Raw genomic sequence first — 17,031 nt, 5'->3', positions numbered from 1 at the left:
GACTGAGGAGCCCTGAGGGCTACAGTCCATGGGGTCACAAAAGAGTCGGGCTTGACTGAGCGACTAACACTCACTGTCACTGATGTGGAGTTGGCGGCTGCCAGGTGGACTGCAGGACTCTAGACTGTCAGCAACAGGGAGCGGGGCCGGGGGCGGGGGGGGGGGGGGCCTGGGGATAAACCAGGCACAGAGGAGGAGCTCAGGAACTTTATGTATGAGTGAACAAGACAGAATTTACCAAAGCAAAAATAATACAAGGCAGAATTGATTAAATTCTAGATAAAAAAATAAACAAGCAGACGGCCGTGGAAATGTAGAAGAAAGACCTAGGTCTCTCTGACCGAAAGAAACCTGGAAGTTTCTCAGAGGTGTGTGAGTCTTATTGGGCCAGTGGAGAATGGGCAAGCTTAGGAACATCCCTGGTGGTCCAGTGGTTGAGACTTCGTCTTCCAGTGCAGGAGGTTCAGATTTGATCCCTGGTCGGGGAGCTAAGATCCCACAGGTCGTGAGGCCAAAAACAACCAGAGCATAAAACAGAAGCAATATTGTAACAGATTCAATAAAGACTTTAAAAATGGTCCGCATCAAAAAAAAAAGGCTTTTGATAACCTGAAATCTTGTACCATTTAATGACATCTCTTAGTGATGCTCCAAGAATTAGGATTCTGACTTTTTCTTACATAATCTGAATGCGAATTTGCTGTGTAGCGCGAATTTTCCTAAATCTTAAGCCTTTACTGAAGTCAGAGAATTTTTTAAAATGCCTTTTTATCTGACTTTCTGCATTTTGCATCACAACTACTGACTCTTTGGAGCTAGTGGAGGTGGCAGAAAGTGTCTCTTGGGAGAAACAACTTCATTTTTGTTGTGCTTCTCAATTGGCAATGAACTTGGGATTCTGCAAGACCAAAAGCATGCCATAAATGAAATATTCTTTTTTATTTTGACCGCAGATGGTGTACCCAGTGTATGGGGCTCTGAGAGATCACTTTGAAGTTAATTATATTTTATATTGTTAGGAATACATTCACAATTACAGTTAGATAAGGGGAATTTATATTCTCCTCTGTTCTCACCCTGGCCCCTGCCTTTTCCCTGCCATGGCCCCACAGGTCCAGCCCCCCTTTTGTACTCCTGATGAATTTACATACTGGGCAACAGACTGTGGAAATTATGCCGGGGCACTGATGTATTTCTGTTCATTTTATGTCATCATTGCCTACATCATGCTAAATCTGCTTGTAGGTAAGTGATGCTCGTTGAATATTTTTTCAATCTCTTTAAACTCAGGTTGTTAGATAATTATGTACAATTTCCAAGTAATTATCCCGGGTTGCTTGGGGTGGGTGTTTTATGGCATTAATTATAAATTGTTGCCTCTTGGTCCAGAAACTGAAAAGACCTTTGAAAGGCACATAAATGACAGTTGATTGCAATTTCAAGAGTTGTCCTATTTATTATGTCCATTAATTTCAAAAGCTCTTCTCGTGGGTTCAGTTGAACAAATATCAAAAAAGGCTACCTTTGCCGCCTTGAAATATCACAATTATGTTTTCAAAAGATGTACGTTGTCCACCCAGCTGTGGGGCCACCAGAACTCAATCTGACCTTTAAAAAGTGCCCTGGAACTCTCAACGAAGAGTTTGAGCCAGCTGGCGTGAGCAGCTATAGACACAGAATGCATGTTTACGCTCATGACCCTCATGTTTTGGAAAGGCAGGAGCTGGATGAATAGCCTGATCCAAGCGTAAAACATGCCAACTTGGAAACCATACTAAAAGCCCTTTAAAATGTTGGCTTATAATGTAGGTAATAAAATTCATTATTTATAATCGATATTTTACTTTTTGGGAAAAATGACAGATTAGCGTAATTGCCTAACATCCTCATTTTTCTTTTCTTTTTTTTTTTTCTTTAGCCATAATTGTGGAGAATTTCTCCTTGTTTTATTCCACTGAGGAGGACCAGCTTTTAAGTTACAATGATCTTCGTCACTTTCAAATCATATGGAACATGGTGGATGATAAAAGAGAGGTGAGAGAATCGATTATTGTCTCATGCCCCACCCCAAAGACACTGACTGCCTTATTGCAAACTTTTCAGTGGTTTTGTGGTTGACAGTTGACGTGCATTGAATTTGGATTGAATGGCCATTGCTGAATTGCAGAAAGCTGTCGTTGACAATTTAGAAGGAAGTGCTAGGCGGGGAGAGGGAAGGAAGAGCTCCCCGTCCTGTTCTTTCCGACCATGAGTGTCCTCTCCTGCCAACATTCGGAAGGTCAGCAAGGAGAAGAAACTAAGGAAGCTCTAAAGAGGCCAACCTGGGCTAAGGGCAGGATGGGGTGAGGTTTCACATCACCATAGTGATCTGTAAGGCAGATTCAAACAGCAATTCTGATTAGAAGTGCAAAGGAGTTATTTAAGTGGTTTCTGAAAGTTACCATTTTGGACTTTACCATTTGGATGTTTTCATCATAAATCTTATCCAAGATTTCCTTGAGTGAGTCAGAGCAGCAGCTGCTCTTGCCCCCTCCCCTCCTCTCCCCCATCCCCCTCCTCTCCCCCCTTCTTCCTTCCTCACCTCCTACCCATCCCCCTCCTTCCTCCCCTTCCTCCTCTTCCTCCTTCCTCCTCTCAAACCCTCAGGCACAGTTCTAGGCACAAGGGATATGACCGTGAACAAGATGGCAAGGTCCCTCTGCTCGCAGAGCCTACAGGGATACAAACTATAAAAAGTGAAACAGTAATGATTGTAAAGATTATTTTCATTTCAAGAAGCGACAAACACTTTGAAGATGGTGTAACATGGTAGAGTGGCTGGCGTTGGCGGCAGATGTTTCAGCAGGGTGGTCGTGAAGGCCTGGCTGAGCAGGTGTTATTTGACTTAACATCTGAGGAACGAGGGAAGTTCAGCCACGGGCAGACTTGGGGGAAGATCTGGAAATGGTTTCTGGAAGAATCGGCTGTGGACTCAGAGGCCAAGGAGCCAGAAGCAGAGCGGACGGGGTTTCCTGGACCAGAGCTGGGGTGTGCAGAGCGGCACACAGCTTTCCCCAGGGCCTGTGCTTTCTCTCCCCTTGGTGCCCCCACCGCCCCAGGCACTGGTCTGGGGGGTTCTTTCCAAGACCTGGCTGTGCAGGTGTCTGGCCCTCTCTCCATCTCACTTGGATCTGCTGAGCTCTCCATCACTGCCGCATGCAGGGACCTGCCCTCCGTGGACACACATGCAAGTCGGCACACCACTCACACGTGTGGACGTTAGTAACTGGCAGGAATTCTCTGGCTGCCAGCCTCCCTGCCTCTCGCCCAGTTCCTCCATTCAAAGTCAGAGCCAGGCTGGCACTGCAGGTTTTGTTGCCCCAAAGGGGCTCAGAGTCTGGATCTGCTGGGAGCCAGTCTTCCTGGATGGGATTGCCCTCTTGCTGGAGAGGACCTGGAAAGGAGTGGTCTTTCGGCCAAAGAGCAACTCAGAATCCATAATTAGCCATGCCCAGCATCTGGACTAGGTGAAGAGGACGATCCTGCCCACGTGGGCCCCGTGTCCTCAACTCAGTGCACCACTGTCCTCTCAGCTCACGTGTTAGACAAATAGGGGCATAGGCTGAGTCCCTGCGACAGGCACCAGGGAGAGACCGTAAAACAAAAGGAGGGTGACCTCTGCCCTCCTGGCTCCTGGGCTGCCCTGTGGTGGCGGGGATGTCCCTACCCGCACCCACCCCCCAGAACCAGAGAAGCCCCTGCAGAAGGTCCCAGGAGCCAGCTCTTCATCCCGGTCTCCTCCAGATGTGCAGACCCACCCTGCCTCCAGAGCCCAGCAGCTTCCTTGTTCTCCTGCTGGTTTATGGCAGCTTTTGAGGACTAGCTGTGGGCTCTTTGACTGTGAAAACAGAACGCCAAGCCAAAATGACAGTGCTCCCCGGCTTCCTTGGTGGCTCAGTGGTAAAGAACCCGCCTGCCAATGCGGGAGATGAGGGTTCGATCCCCTGGAGGTCACGAAGATCCCCTGCAGGAGGAAATGGCAACCCACTCCAGTCTTCTTGCCTGGAGAATCCCATGGACAGAGGAGCCAGGCAGGCTGCTGTCTGTGGGGTCACAAAGAGTCGGACACAACTTAACAACCATCAACATGCTCTGTTGCCAGGGGGTGATCCCCACCTTCCGCGTGAAGTTCCTGCTGCGGCTGCTGCGGGGCAGGCTGGAGGTGGACCTGGACAAGGACAAGCTTCTGTTCAAGCACATGTGTTACGAGATGGAGCGGCTGCACAACGGCGGTGACGTCACCTTCCACGACGTGCTCAGGTATGGGTCAGGGGACGTTGGGGGGCCACTCCCAGCTCTGAGTCTCAGCTGCAGGGGCAGTGAGCCCCCTGCCCCTTCGTTAGCAGGAAGGAAGATATCCAGAGGGCTAGGAACCTGCTCAGTTCCTGGGGCCAAGCTGGGGCTACAGTCTGATCAGTCATCTCACCCGCGGATCCGACCGGAGTTGGCCTGGCCCATGCAGAGACGGCGCCCCTGCTTGGTTGACACACCCCATTTCCAGACATTTCCTGAGGACCCCAGATAGGACAAAAGGGCAGACGGAGGCTCACCCCTTTCTTCTCTCTGAGCGGCTTCTGCATTATTTGCTAGGATTGCTTTAACAAAATCTCACGCTCTGAGCAGTCTAAGCAGTCAAGTGGATTGTCTGGAGGCTGGAAGTGAATTGCAGGAGTCAGCAGAGGGGTTTCTCTCTGAGGCTGGGAGGGAGGATCAGATCCAGGTCTTGCCCAGGGCTGCTGGTGGTTTGCTGGTCATCGCTGGTGCTTCTTGGCCTGTGGAAGCATCACCCTGATCTCTGCCTTCATCTTCACAGGACGTGCTCTGTGTGTGTGTGTGTGTGTCTGTGCGTCTGTCCAGGCGTCCCCTTTTGTAAGGACACCAGATCATATCGGATTAAAGACCCACCCTACTCCAGCACAACCTCCTCCTAACTAATTACGTCTGCAGTGCGTGTGTGTGCATGCTCAGCTGCTTCAGTCGTGTCTGACTCTTTAGGACCCCATGGACTGCAGTTCACCAGCTCCTCTGTCCCTGGGATTCTCTAGGAAAGAGTACTAGAGTGGGTTTCCATGCCATCCTCCAGGGGATCTTCCCAACCCAGGGATCAAACCTGGGTCTCCTGCATTGCAGGCAAATTCTTTACTGTCTGAGCCACCAGGGAAGCCCCGTCTGCAGTGACCTGTTCCCAAATAAGATCACACTCTGAGGGCCTGGAGTGAGGACTCCAGCATACCTTTTGTTGAGAGAACACAATTCAACTCAACAGCTTCTTAAATGGGAGTCAGTGGATAAACTTCAGAGGTCCATGGTCTTGGAAAGAGATACAGTTCCATCTTTATTTTCACTAGTCATTGGCTGCAATGCAGCATCTCCTTCAATGATGCACGCAGGCGACAAACCACAGCAGTGTTAACAATACAGTAGCTGTATCTCCGTCACCAGTAGAAATCACAGACATTTTCATGTCCATTACTGCATGTCTGATATCTTAAAATACCTGTTATGCTTCCCAGTTCTGAGATATAGTCATCATTTCACCTCAGCTAGATGTTAACTATTCAATATAATAGTAGAGAAGTTCTTATTTTACTGTATCACCACCTTTTCAAAGAAAATAATCCAAGGACTCAATTTCTGTGTAATCTGTTTCCTGTGTAATGTAGATTTCACAATGCATTCAAAACCTGATGCTAAGAAATGTTGCATCAGCTGCACTACCAAAGGATCCACGCCCCAGAAAAAGTCAAGAAAACCCTCTACCAGCCGTAGCTATGTTCATCGTGTTGCAAATACCCAGCCAATTAAATGCTGGGTATTAGTCACAATTTTCAGGAGCATCCATGCGTACAGAAATACGTTGTAACTGGAATCTGAAATATGACCAGAACAGAGGAAGGATCTGGGAGAAGTTGTCTCAAGTTATCGATTCTACCTCCCTCTCTTCGCTTCTTCTGGGAGCAAGTAAAAAGACAGGACAAGATAAGGCAGAAAACACAGATGAGAGCAACGAGTGCCATCTCTCTCAAAATGTCACCTCATCTTCCTCATAGTGACAGTTTCAGGCTGAAAGTGAGGTGTATAGACACATCACTGTCCCCACTAATTAGCATCCAGCCTCTTTGGATGACATTGTGTGTCTGATCAAATGGACCCAGATGAAGCTGATGGAGGCATCCTTTGCTCCTCCTTATCCTTCTCACCCTGGATGTAATAACAAGTGGTCCACAACGATGAGATTCTTAACAAGGCAGGGGAGAGCGTGTTCTTCCCCAGTGGTGGGAAGAGGCTTAGCGATCGAGAGTAGGTCATGGAACTGATACCAAGCTGAATGGGGAGGGCACCCTCAGACACCTCCAGGCTGTGATCTGGGCTGTGTAGATGGATGTGAGCTCACAGCTGGGGGCTGTGACTATGCGGGACAGCACCCAACTGCCAGAGGGCACCATGTCCCACTTTGGCTGCAAGCCCCTCAGCCTGGGCACTGCCTCATTGCCCAGGCACCCCCACGCAGCACGTCGGCTGAGTTGCTGTCAGCAGCCGTTGTCTGGGCCTATTGCGCTAAGGGCTGAATGGGAGTGAACAATGCACCCTGGCTTTGAGCCCATCTGAAATGAATGAAGAAGGGACTCCCCTGGTGGCCCAGTGGCAAGACTCCACTTGCCACTGGGGGGGTGCGGGTTTGGTTCCTGGTTTGGGAACTAGCCCCTCAATGCTGCAATTAAGAGTTTTCATGCTGGGCTTCCTGGTGGCTCAGCTGGTAAAGAATCCACCTGCAATGTAGGAGACCTGGGTTCGATCCCTGGGTTGGGAAGATCCCCTGGAGAAGGGAAAGGCTACCCACTCCAGTGTTCTGGCCTGGAGAATTCCATGGACTGTACAGTCCATGGGGTTGCAAAGAGTCGGACATGACTGACTTTCACTTCACTTCACTTCACTCCATGCTGCAGCTAAGGATCCCACATGCCATGACCAGGATGGAAGATCCCAAGTGCTGTAGCTAAGACCAGGCACAGTCAAATAAGTAAATAAAAATAGATGTTTAAAAAATATAACAAATGAGGAAGATCTAGGGGAACACATGAGATCAACTGAGAGGGAAACGGTGGGGGCCAGGAGAACGGGATATGTGACCCACAGCCAAGCATATTGACCATCACCAAATTTTTCTGTATATAAACATGACTTTTTTTTATTAAACTTTTTGTTTTGTATTGAAGTGTAGCCGATTAACAATGTTGTGACAGTTTCAGGTGAACAGCGAAGGGACTCAGGCATATCCATGTGTATCCCTTCTCCCCCAGACTCCCCTCCCATCCAGGCTGCCACATACCATTAGGGAGTTTGGAATGGACAAGTACATAATGCTTTATTTAAAATGGATAACCAGCAAGCAACTACTGTAAGCACAAGGACCATCACCAAATTGACCTGAATGTGAAGAAAGTATAGCAAAAATAGTCTTCCTTCTACAGGGGAAGTTCCAGACTCTTAAGCAGCTGATAATGAAGGTCATAGCCTAGCCTGGATCTTTCGTGTAATGAATGCTGATGGTGTGGTAAGCACCTTGCAGACAGCAGCGCACTTCATCCAGTGGAAAGGGAGGTCCGTGACTCTTCTCGGCTGGTAGATGAGGGTAGAGACAGGGAGGTGACACAATCAGATGGTCAGCGGTGGCGTCCGAAACTTACACGGCTGGAGGGAGTCGCGTCCTCTCTGGCTTCCGTGATGGCCACGAGCCTGGCCCCCAGGGGCATCAGAGCTCACCACTATGCCCCCCTGCCCAGCATGCTCTCCTACCGGTCAGTGGACATCCGCAAGAGTTTGCAGCTGGAAGAGCTGCTGGCCAGGGAGCAGCTGGAGTACACCATCGAGGAGGAGGTGGCCAAGCAGACCATCCGCATGTGGCTGAAGAAGTGCCTGAAGCGCATCCGAGCTGTGAGTGAGCCAGACCCGCGGGCCTTCACCTCCTCCTCTTGGAGGAGGAGGCAGCGGGGAGGGAGAAGGAAGGGGAGGCCAAAGAAGGGGAGGAGGGGGCACGGAGGGGTTGGGGGAGGAGGAGGAAGAAGGGGAGGAGGGGCCAGGGGAGGAGGGGGAGGATTCAAAGGAAAGAACTTTGGAAAGAGGAGGGGAGAAGGGAGGAGGAGGGCTTGGGAGGGGAGGAGGGGGAGGGGAGGAGGGGAGGATTCAAAGGAAAGAACTTTGGAAAGAGGAGGGGGGAAGGGAGGAGGAGGGGGAGGGAGGGGAGGAGGGGGAGGGGAGGAGGGGGAGGATTCAAAGGAAAGAACTTTGGAAAGAGGAGGGGGAGGGGAGGAGGAGGGGGAGGGAAGGAGGAGGGGGAGGGGAGGAGGAGGGGAGGAGGGAGGCTGAGTGTCCAAAGGAAAGGGCTCCCACAGTACCTGGATTGGATCCTTCTGTGATCACCTTATGGACCTTCAACCAGGTCACCCAGATCCATTCACAGTGATTCAAACCCTAATTCTGGCCGAGAGTCAGCCATCCCCTCTTGAGCAGAGTCCGAAAGAAGTTTCCATTGAATCCCATCTTTATAACACAGGATGAATGTTTAAAAAGCAGTTTATGGATATTAAAATATTTACGATCGCCTTTTACAAAACACAGGTGTTTACAGTGCCGACAATCTCTACGTGTTTGAATGGCAATTGGATTGACAAAGCTACTTTTAAATTGCCCCTACAAAGCCCAATGTATCATTGACAGTGTTTGATCTTTAGTTAAAGACCACCTCTCCCCAAAAGTTATGATCTGCTTCCTGAGCTATAAGCGTTAAGATTCTCTAATTCATAAATCAATGAATGTGTACTGTGTTGACTGTGTTTGCAGTCAGCTCTTCTATTTGGTCATGACTTTTATGAATGGTTTTGACCTATGCTTGGAAAGGGCAACCCACTCTAGTACTCTTGCCTGGAAAATCCCATGGATGAAGGAGCCTGGCAGGCTGCAGTCCATGGGGTCGCAAAGAGTCAGACACGACTGAGTGACTTCACTTTCACTTTCACACACAGGGGGTGGAAAAAATCAAATGAACCAGTAAACGTTTATACAGAACAACATTTTTATCTTGTTTCTAAGAACACCAACTGCAAAGCCTATCTATTGGAGCAGAAAAGGTCCCCAGAGAAATGGACCAGTCCAGCCTCGTATAGCAAGGCAGCTGTGAGAGATGCCCCCCTGCCACTAAGTCCACTCAGTTTTCCCCACCCCACGCCCCATCAGCCCTGCTAGGTCAGGGATTACGTCTGCCCCCCACAGACCCTGTTAGGGCATGGGCATTGCTGACTCTCTCCCAGACCGTCCTGGCCTCAATGTGTGCCAGGACAGGTTGGCCCACTGCAACCAGAGCAACTAGAACACAGCAAGGGTTTCTCTCAACCACCCAGGTGTCCTACTTCTTACAGCTTAGAGGCAAGGAGTGAGCTACTTGGCTTAGTGAGCATAAGATAAGAAAAAAAGGGGAAAAAAATAGAAACTCATGTTAATGATCTAAAAATCCTCTTATACTGTATAATATAGGGAACTGTATTCAATATTGTGTAATGACCTATAAGGGGAAAATACCTGAAAAAGAGAGAGAGAGAGAGAGAGAGAGAGAGAGAGAGAGAGAGAGAGTGTGTGTGTGTATGCTGCTACATGCTAAATCGCTTCAGTTGTGTCCAACTCTTTGTGACCCGATGGACTGTAGCCCTCCAGGCTCCTGTGTCCTTGGGATTTCCCAGGCAGGAATACTGAAGTGGATTATCATTTTCTTCTCCATTATATATATATAATAGTGTTAGTTGCTCAGTCATATCTGACTCTTTGTGACCCCATGGACTGTAGCCCACCAGACTCCTCTGTCCGTGGGATTTCCCAGGCAAGAATACTGGAGTGGGTTGCCGTTTTCTCCTCTAGGGGATCTTCCTGACCCAAGAATCAAACCCACCTCTCCCGAATTGCAGGCAGGTTCTTTACCATCTGAGCCACCAGGGATATGGCTGGGCTGTACACCTGAAACTTAGATGATATTATAAATTGACTGTATTTCAATTTAAAATTGTTTAAAAGGAAGGAAAAACAATACTGTTTAAAATAAAACTTACACGGTAGTATCAGTGAACATAAGGATCGTTATGCAATGAACATTCCAAGCTCTCCTCTAAAGCTGTCTGATACCCATCAGGGAAAAACCCTTATTTGGAAGCTCTTAAGTGGTCACCGAGCTTCCCTGGTGGATCAGATGGTAAAGCGTCTGCCTGCAATGTGCGAGACCCGGGTTCGATCCCTGGATCCAGAAGATCCCCTGGAGAAGGAAATGGCAACCCATTCCAGTACTCTTGCCTGGAAAATGCCATGGATGGAGGAGCCTGGTAGGCTACAGCCCATGGGGTCGCAAAGAGTCGGACACGACAGAGTGGCTTCCCTTTCTTTCTTTCCTTCTTTCTATTTTTTTTTAAGTGGTCACCCGGCAGGCAGGTCCTTTGGAGAGAGGAAAAGAGAGGAATATTTGAATGGTGGGGGCAGGGGATGTTGGGCTGACTTTCCCGTTCCTGAAAGAAGGACCCTGTCTCCATAGAAACAGCAACAGTCCTGTAGCATTATCATCAGCCTGAAGCAGAGCCAACAGCAGGAGTTGAAGCGGATCCTCAACCCGCCCAGCATCGAGACCACGCAGCCCAGCGAAGACCTGAAGACCAACAGTCAGGACAACAGTGTGCAACCCGAGGTATGGGCAGGGGGTGTCTGTCACCCGCGGATGCTCACAAAGCAGGAGCTGGTGCCGTTCACATAGTCGTTTCGCACAGTGATGCTATTTCTAAACAGGAAGTTAAGTTGATAAAAAAACAACTGCAACATGTTGCCCCAGTTTATGTTTGTGTCCTTGTCATCCCTGAATTTGTGGAACTTATTTCAAAAGATTCTGATTTGTATGGATACATTAAAAAAAAAAAAAAAACACAGGAACGCTCTAAATTTAATAATCCTGTGGATATTTGTCTAAAGAGTTAATATCGCGTCTGTCAGGGTTTGAGTCCAGCCGTGGACTCCTCCTGTGACTTAGGAGAATATGGTTTGCCTAGTTCTGCCCTCAAAGTTTTCTCCTCACCGAGTCCCAGAAACTTGCAGTCAAGTGAGCAAAAGGTTTGCAGTTGGCCTTCAGCCTCCTTAAACAGGCTCATCGAGGATTAGTCCTCCTTTTGTGGGGCATCAGAAGAGCATATGGAAATCGGGGAGGCTTAGCTTAAGGACCTTCTGTGTACTGGGGCTCAGCCTAGCTTCATTTCCAGCCTCCATCTGCACATCCATAAAACAGCTCAGCGTCACTGGCCTCCTGGAGGGCGTGTGAGTGAGAAGCAACTGGCAGGAGGCCCGGGCCTTGTGAGGCTTTCGATGTGAATCAAGAGGAGCTGGCCCAGTGTTCTGATGTGTAGTGACACAGTCAGGGCCGGCGACAGACGCTGAAGCCTGGGGCTCTGTGGCTGAGCAGGACCCGCCGCGGGTCCTCTTGCGCCACAGCCCTGTTTTGGGTGGGTTCACGTGTCATTGACTCCCCCTGACCTCCAGCCAGTAGGCATCATGGGTCAGTGAGACTTGGGCTAGGATGGTCAACACAGGGGACAACGCGGCGTGTCTACAATGGCCCTGCCACATGTCTGCCCCGAGGGCAGCCAGCAGTGTGGGGCTGGCAAAGCAGGGAGGTAATGCTGGCCGAGCACTCTGGTTTGGGGTTAAAAAAACTCAAGAGGGGTCACGGAGGAGAGGTGAGGACCACAGTACTGATAGGGAAGGAAAAGATGCTGGTAAAGCAGAGACTGGGTGAGATGCATGGAGGAGATCCAAGCACTTCCTCTTGACCTCAGTCTTAGTTGATGGAAGTCTCGTTCTCCTCCGGGGCTCATCCCAGAGCTTCGTCTGCTGAGGATTCATCTGGAAGCTCTAGGCGCTGACCCTCAGGTTGGTTGGCAAGCGTGTGCTGCCCCCAAAGCAGGCTCTCTCCGCTACCCCCGCTTCTTCCTGGAAGCCCTTCCCTGCCGTTCTCGTGCATGGCGGTGCCCCCAGGAGTAGGGGGCATGGGGCTGCGAACATGGAGGAATCCAGCAAGGACGACCAAGAAAAGGGGCCACCTGGAAAGTCAGGCTTTTCACCCTCACAGTGTGCGGTGGTGACTTTGTCAAATTTTCCTTGACTCTTTTGCCCGTGTTCACCCTTCCAGTCCTCCTAGTGGACACGATGGGTCCACCGTTTTTCCCCACTTGAGTTTCCCGTGGGGCTTTCTTCCTTTCTTAAACTGAAATGAGGGGCCAGCCCAGCGCACAGAGGAGGGTGGAGGAGAGCACGTGGGGAGAGATAACCGCCTGACTCTCCGCCCACCCCCATCCCTACAGTCTAGCAGCCAGCAGCAACTCCTGAGCCCCACCCTCTCGGACCGGGGAGGGGGTCGCCAGGACGCGGCCGAGGCCGGGAAGCCCCAGAGGAAGTTCGGGCAGTGGCGCCTGCCCTCCGGTACGTACAGCAAGTCCTTTCTCCAGCGGTTGGCTCGTCTGAAAGGTGGTTGTTCAGTCACTCAGTCGTGTCTGACTCTTTGCGACCCCATGGACTGCAGCATGCCAGGCTTCCCTGTCCTTCACCGTCTCCTGGACTTGGCTCAAACTCACGTCCATTGAGTCGGTGATGCCATCCAACCATCTCTTCCTCTGTCCTCCCCTTTTCCTCATGCCCTCAGTCTTTCCCAGCATTGGGGTCTGAAGGGTATCAGTGCTGTTTGTGTGTTTGGGGTCTTGAATTTCAAAGTTCAGGTCCACATCTAAAGTTATTTACAGCGACTTCCCTGGTGGTCCAGTGGCTAGGATTTCAAGTTTCATTGTAGGGGGCCCGGGTTCTATCCCTAGTCTGAAAGTAAGATCCCAGAAGGCCATGTGGTGTGGCCAAAAGCAACAAAAAAGACTAAATAGATAGTGAAATGATGAAAAATACACTTCCCTCATCAGAAACATTTTCCTCCAAATGGCTTCTCTAAGTAGAACAATGTTAGCCCTTGTTTTCAGCTAATAGAGAAGGCAGCTCCTATTTTTTTTTTAAGTTTATTCATTTATTTATTAAGCTGAGATGAGTCTTCCTTGCAGTGCATAAACTCTCTAGTTGTGGCACATGGGCTTAGCTGCCCTGTGGCCTATGGGATCTTATCTCCCAGGTCAGGGATAGAGTCCTCATCTCCTGCATTGGGAGGCAGATTCTTAACCACTGGACCACCCAGGAAGTCTCAGCAGCCCCTATTAACAAAGACATTATAAGCACAACATAGAGAGATCGAGAGATTATCACCACAGGCTTGCAGTGCCCATTCCAGGCATCCTCTAACTTAGGTAACATTCGTTACTCTGAGAGGGAGTAGGTGGGTCCACTCAGAAAATGACAAAGGATTCTCAGAGAAGGAGCAACAAAATCTATTGAGTGCAGTAGAATATGTTTCAGTACTTACTATACACCAATCACTATCCTAACTGCCTTCCATCTGCTCCTTCATTTGATCCTCACAACCCTATTATTTTCCACATTTTACTGATTCAGTGAGAGAGTTTTCTTCTAGAGCGGCATAGAAAACCAGGATAATCCCATTCAGGGCACACAGAGTGAGAAGGAGAGCAGTGATCTTCCCAGTTCAGTGCGTTCTCTGTGGATAACTGAGCCCACAGGGACGTGGAGGCTTCTTACATTTGTCCAATGCCTCTTAACAGCAGAGAGGGAAGTCTTTCTTCCTGTTGTTGTTTAGTTGTTAAATCACATCCGACTCTTGGCGACCCCATGGACTGTAGCCTGCCAAGCTCCTCTGTCCTTGGGATCCTCCAGGCAAGAATACTGGAGTGGGTTGCCATGCCCTCCTCCAGGGGATCTTCCCCACCCAGGGATGGAACCCGCATCTCTTATGTCTCCTGCATTGGCAGACGGGTTCTCTGCCACTAGCACCGCCTGGGAAGCCCCCATTATAAATATGCAGGATCCAGTGCTTGGAAAGGTTTCATACGTGACATCTGTGGATGGGACTTGCTCGTGGAAGGCATGACTGATGGGACCATCAGGGTGTTTCAGGAATAGCTCGCGATGGGGCCGAGGTTGGGAGCAGGGGGATGGGGAGCCACGCCATGGTGCTCACAGGGCTTTTTTTGATTCCGCAGCACCAAAACCGATAAGCCACTCAGTGTCTTCGGTCAACTTACGATTTGGAGGGCGGACCACAATGAAATCTGTCGTGTGCAAAATGAACCCCATGACGGACACCGCTTCCTGTGGCTCTGAGGTTAAGAAGTGGTGGACCCGGCAGCTGACCGTGGAGAGTGATGAAAGCGGAGATGACCTTCTGGACATTTAGGTGGAAACCAGTGTGGATGAAAGTCCACTGGCCAGAACTGACTTCTGATGTGTGCTTTCATTGTCCAGTGAGGCATCTGTAATTGATGTATAATTTAAGTCCAACTTGTAACAAGGTTTTTTAGAACTGATTTCTGGATCCTGCCATGGGAAGGCATAAAATTGGGTCCATCAAAGCTGTATTTGTGATGAATTATTGCCACAATTTCAGGAGAATCAGCACGATGACCGTATCCATAATATTAGACACTATACTAACGCCAGATGTAGATCATTCAAAATTCCACATTATCTATGTAAACTAAGGTATATATTCATGTATCCTCTCATGCATTATTACCACCCCCTGAAAGAATGCTTAGCCCAAAGTAGCTGATATTTATGGTGCAAGAGGTATAGTTTTTAGTTTGTGTTTTTCCCACTTCTTCAAAAAATACTTTTCTTGGGAGAATTTATTATTTATGATTGATCTGCAAAGGTCAGCACCGAGTTCATGGTAAAACAATAGTAGTTTTACAAACTACAGATTCTGAATTTTAAAAAGTCTGCTCTTTTTCTCATGTTATTTTTTAAAATCTGCACAAGCTATTTAGAGATCCGAACAAGTCAGTGTCTGTCCCCAGTCACTCAGTGGAACTGTAGCCTGCTCCCAAGAGAACTCCATGTACAGGTTTCAAGCAAAGAATTGGCCTGAAGAGCTGACTGGTTTAAAACAAACCTGTACATAGATCACTCAGGGGGAGCATGGGTACATGACGATATTGAGTTTCTTTAAAAGCCCTTTAATCTCAGTTTAGAAAAAAAAAAAGTAAAACTACATGATTCCGCTTAATTTAAAAATCTTCACACGTGTGATATTATCATTGGCTTCATTTCTTACCCACGGTTGGTCCCTTTGGCCATAAATCAGCAAAGACATTATACCTTGGCCGCAACACACCATTGCCGTGTTCAATTCAAAATGATGGCCTTGCTGAAACTTCCTTGGTGGTCCGATGGTTAAGGATCTGCCTTGCAATGCAAGGGATGTGGGTTTGATCCCTGGGAATCTAAGATCCCACAAGCTTATGCATTACAACTAAGACCCGATGCTGCCAAGTAAAAAAAAAAATAAAATAAAATTTCTTAATGATGCCCTTGCTACCAGATTCTCCTGTAGAAATAATGGTACTCTCCAAAATCTGGCTTTCAGCTCACAGTTTAGGTATCGGACAATTCAGCTGTATTTGTTTCACACATCAGTGGTCCACATCCTCTGGATGGAACCTTGGTTCTCTCACGTTGTGTCAGCCAAGTGGAGGTGCACTGGGGCCTTTGACTACACTATTTGTGATTGGAGATTTGCTGTTTAGATGACTTCAGTAGAGTGATGATCTCAGAATCCTTTGACCACCACCCCAGTCCCCAGGTTCTGTGTGACCTCTTTCTGTTTCTCTCTAACATTCTTAAACTAGCCAAATATCACATTCCCTCTCTATAACAAATGTGCCACAGTGGCAACGGTCCATACCGCGTTTATGTGATTAATAGTGACAAGATAATGGACAGTTAAAGTCAGTGCAGCCAAAACCATTTTATTTCATTTTTATGTTCACTTGGAGTTTCCTTTTTGTACATAAGAAAATAAATATTGGATTTGTAAAAGAATTTACTCCGAGTTGATGATCATTTCTAAACCTTTTTCCTGTGTGTGGGCTTGCAGGGAGGGTAGGAGGGGGGCTTGGAGGTGGGGCCACCAAGGAGCTGGCATTTTGCAAATTCTGAATATTCTGTCGATAATTAGTTGGCAAAAGCACTGTCCCTGGTATTCATTTCAGCTGAGTCCCTAAGCCAGAATGTTCCTTTCGCGTTAGTGCTTGTAAGGCTGAACGAACACCCTGTACCTTCCAGATTCACAACAGAGCAGAAAAGGAACTCAGGCGGCCAGGGCACGGGTCTGTACTAGCGTTGCAGGCAAACAATGTGTTTCTCCTCTTGGCTCATTACGCTTGAGTGATACAGCCTCATCGTCCAAAACGGCTGAGCCTTTCCTAAAATGTTTGTAACTGATGCTCAGCAGAACATCATTGTTGTTCATTCTGCAGCGAGGGCAGAATAGCAATGCACTTAAAGCTATAGCACCCTCCATTTGCAGTGATGGGAAACAGCTACATGACCCCCATGGAACTCAGGGCCAGCCTCTTCCTGAAGCCAGCAGAGTGGACAGTAAGCCCAAAAGATAACACGCCCCATCCTGCTTTGAGATTTTTCATCAACTTATAAACAGGCCGGTTATGCAGATGGGAGAACTTGGACCACGGCGTCCCCCTGGTCCTGAGGGAGGCCAGGCACTGACACTAATCCTGCCGTCATGCCACCCACTGCCTTTAATTAAGGGAAGCTGTGGGTTCTAGGGGCATCAGAAAGCGTCAGGGATAAAATGCTTGATGCAGGGCTCCCAGGGGGCCAGACTACCCATGCATCGCACATATGGTGATTCAGGGGACTCGGAAGGAGGATGGAGAGAATGGCCAGAATGAGGCTATTCTCTCTAATCTCAGTGGCGGGTCAACCGCAACAGCCATCAGCGGGGACTGGCCGTCTGTGCCCAGCTCATGCCGAATAGGATCGGGCACACAGAAGAAAAACTAG

At 48.7% G+C, this 17,031-nt stretch overlaps 1 protein-coding gene across 1 annotated transcript in view; it reads left to right on the top strand.

Annotated features, from left to right (window-relative positions):
- NALCN (sodium leak channel, non-selective) overlaps positions 1–16,047 on the top strand; it is a 302,582-nt gene extending 286,535 nt beyond the window's left edge. The window contains exons 38-44 of the mRNA XM_015098259.3: positions 1,113–1,245; positions 1,919–2,034; positions 4,142–4,299; positions 7,824–7,974; positions 10,610–10,759; positions 12,420–12,537; positions 14,208–16,047. Of these exons, the coding sequence (XP_014953745.2) occupies positions 1,113–1,245; positions 1,919–2,034; positions 4,142–4,299; positions 7,824–7,974; positions 10,610–10,759; positions 12,420–12,537; positions 14,208–14,401 (1,020 nt within the window). The 3' untranslated portion in view covers positions 14,402–16,047. The remainder of the gene's footprint in view (positions 1–1,112; positions 1,246–1,918; positions 2,035–4,141; positions 4,300–7,823; positions 7,975–10,609; positions 10,760–12,419; positions 12,538–14,207) is intronic.
- The last annotated feature ends 984 nt before the right edge of the window (positions 16,048–17,031 follow it).

The sequence above is a fragment of the Ovis aries genome, chromosome 10 (assembly GCF_016772045.2).
Source record: "Ovis aries strain OAR_USU_Benz2616 breed Rambouillet chromosome 10, ARS-UI_Ramb_v3.0, whole genome shotgun sequence".
In the NCBI taxonomy this organism is placed as follows: domain Eukaryota; kingdom Metazoa; phylum Chordata; class Mammalia; order Artiodactyla; family Bovidae; genus Ovis; species Ovis aries.
The sequence above is the reverse complement of the archived record's forward strand: the minus strand, read 5'-3'. Positions and strand labels throughout refer to the sequence as shown.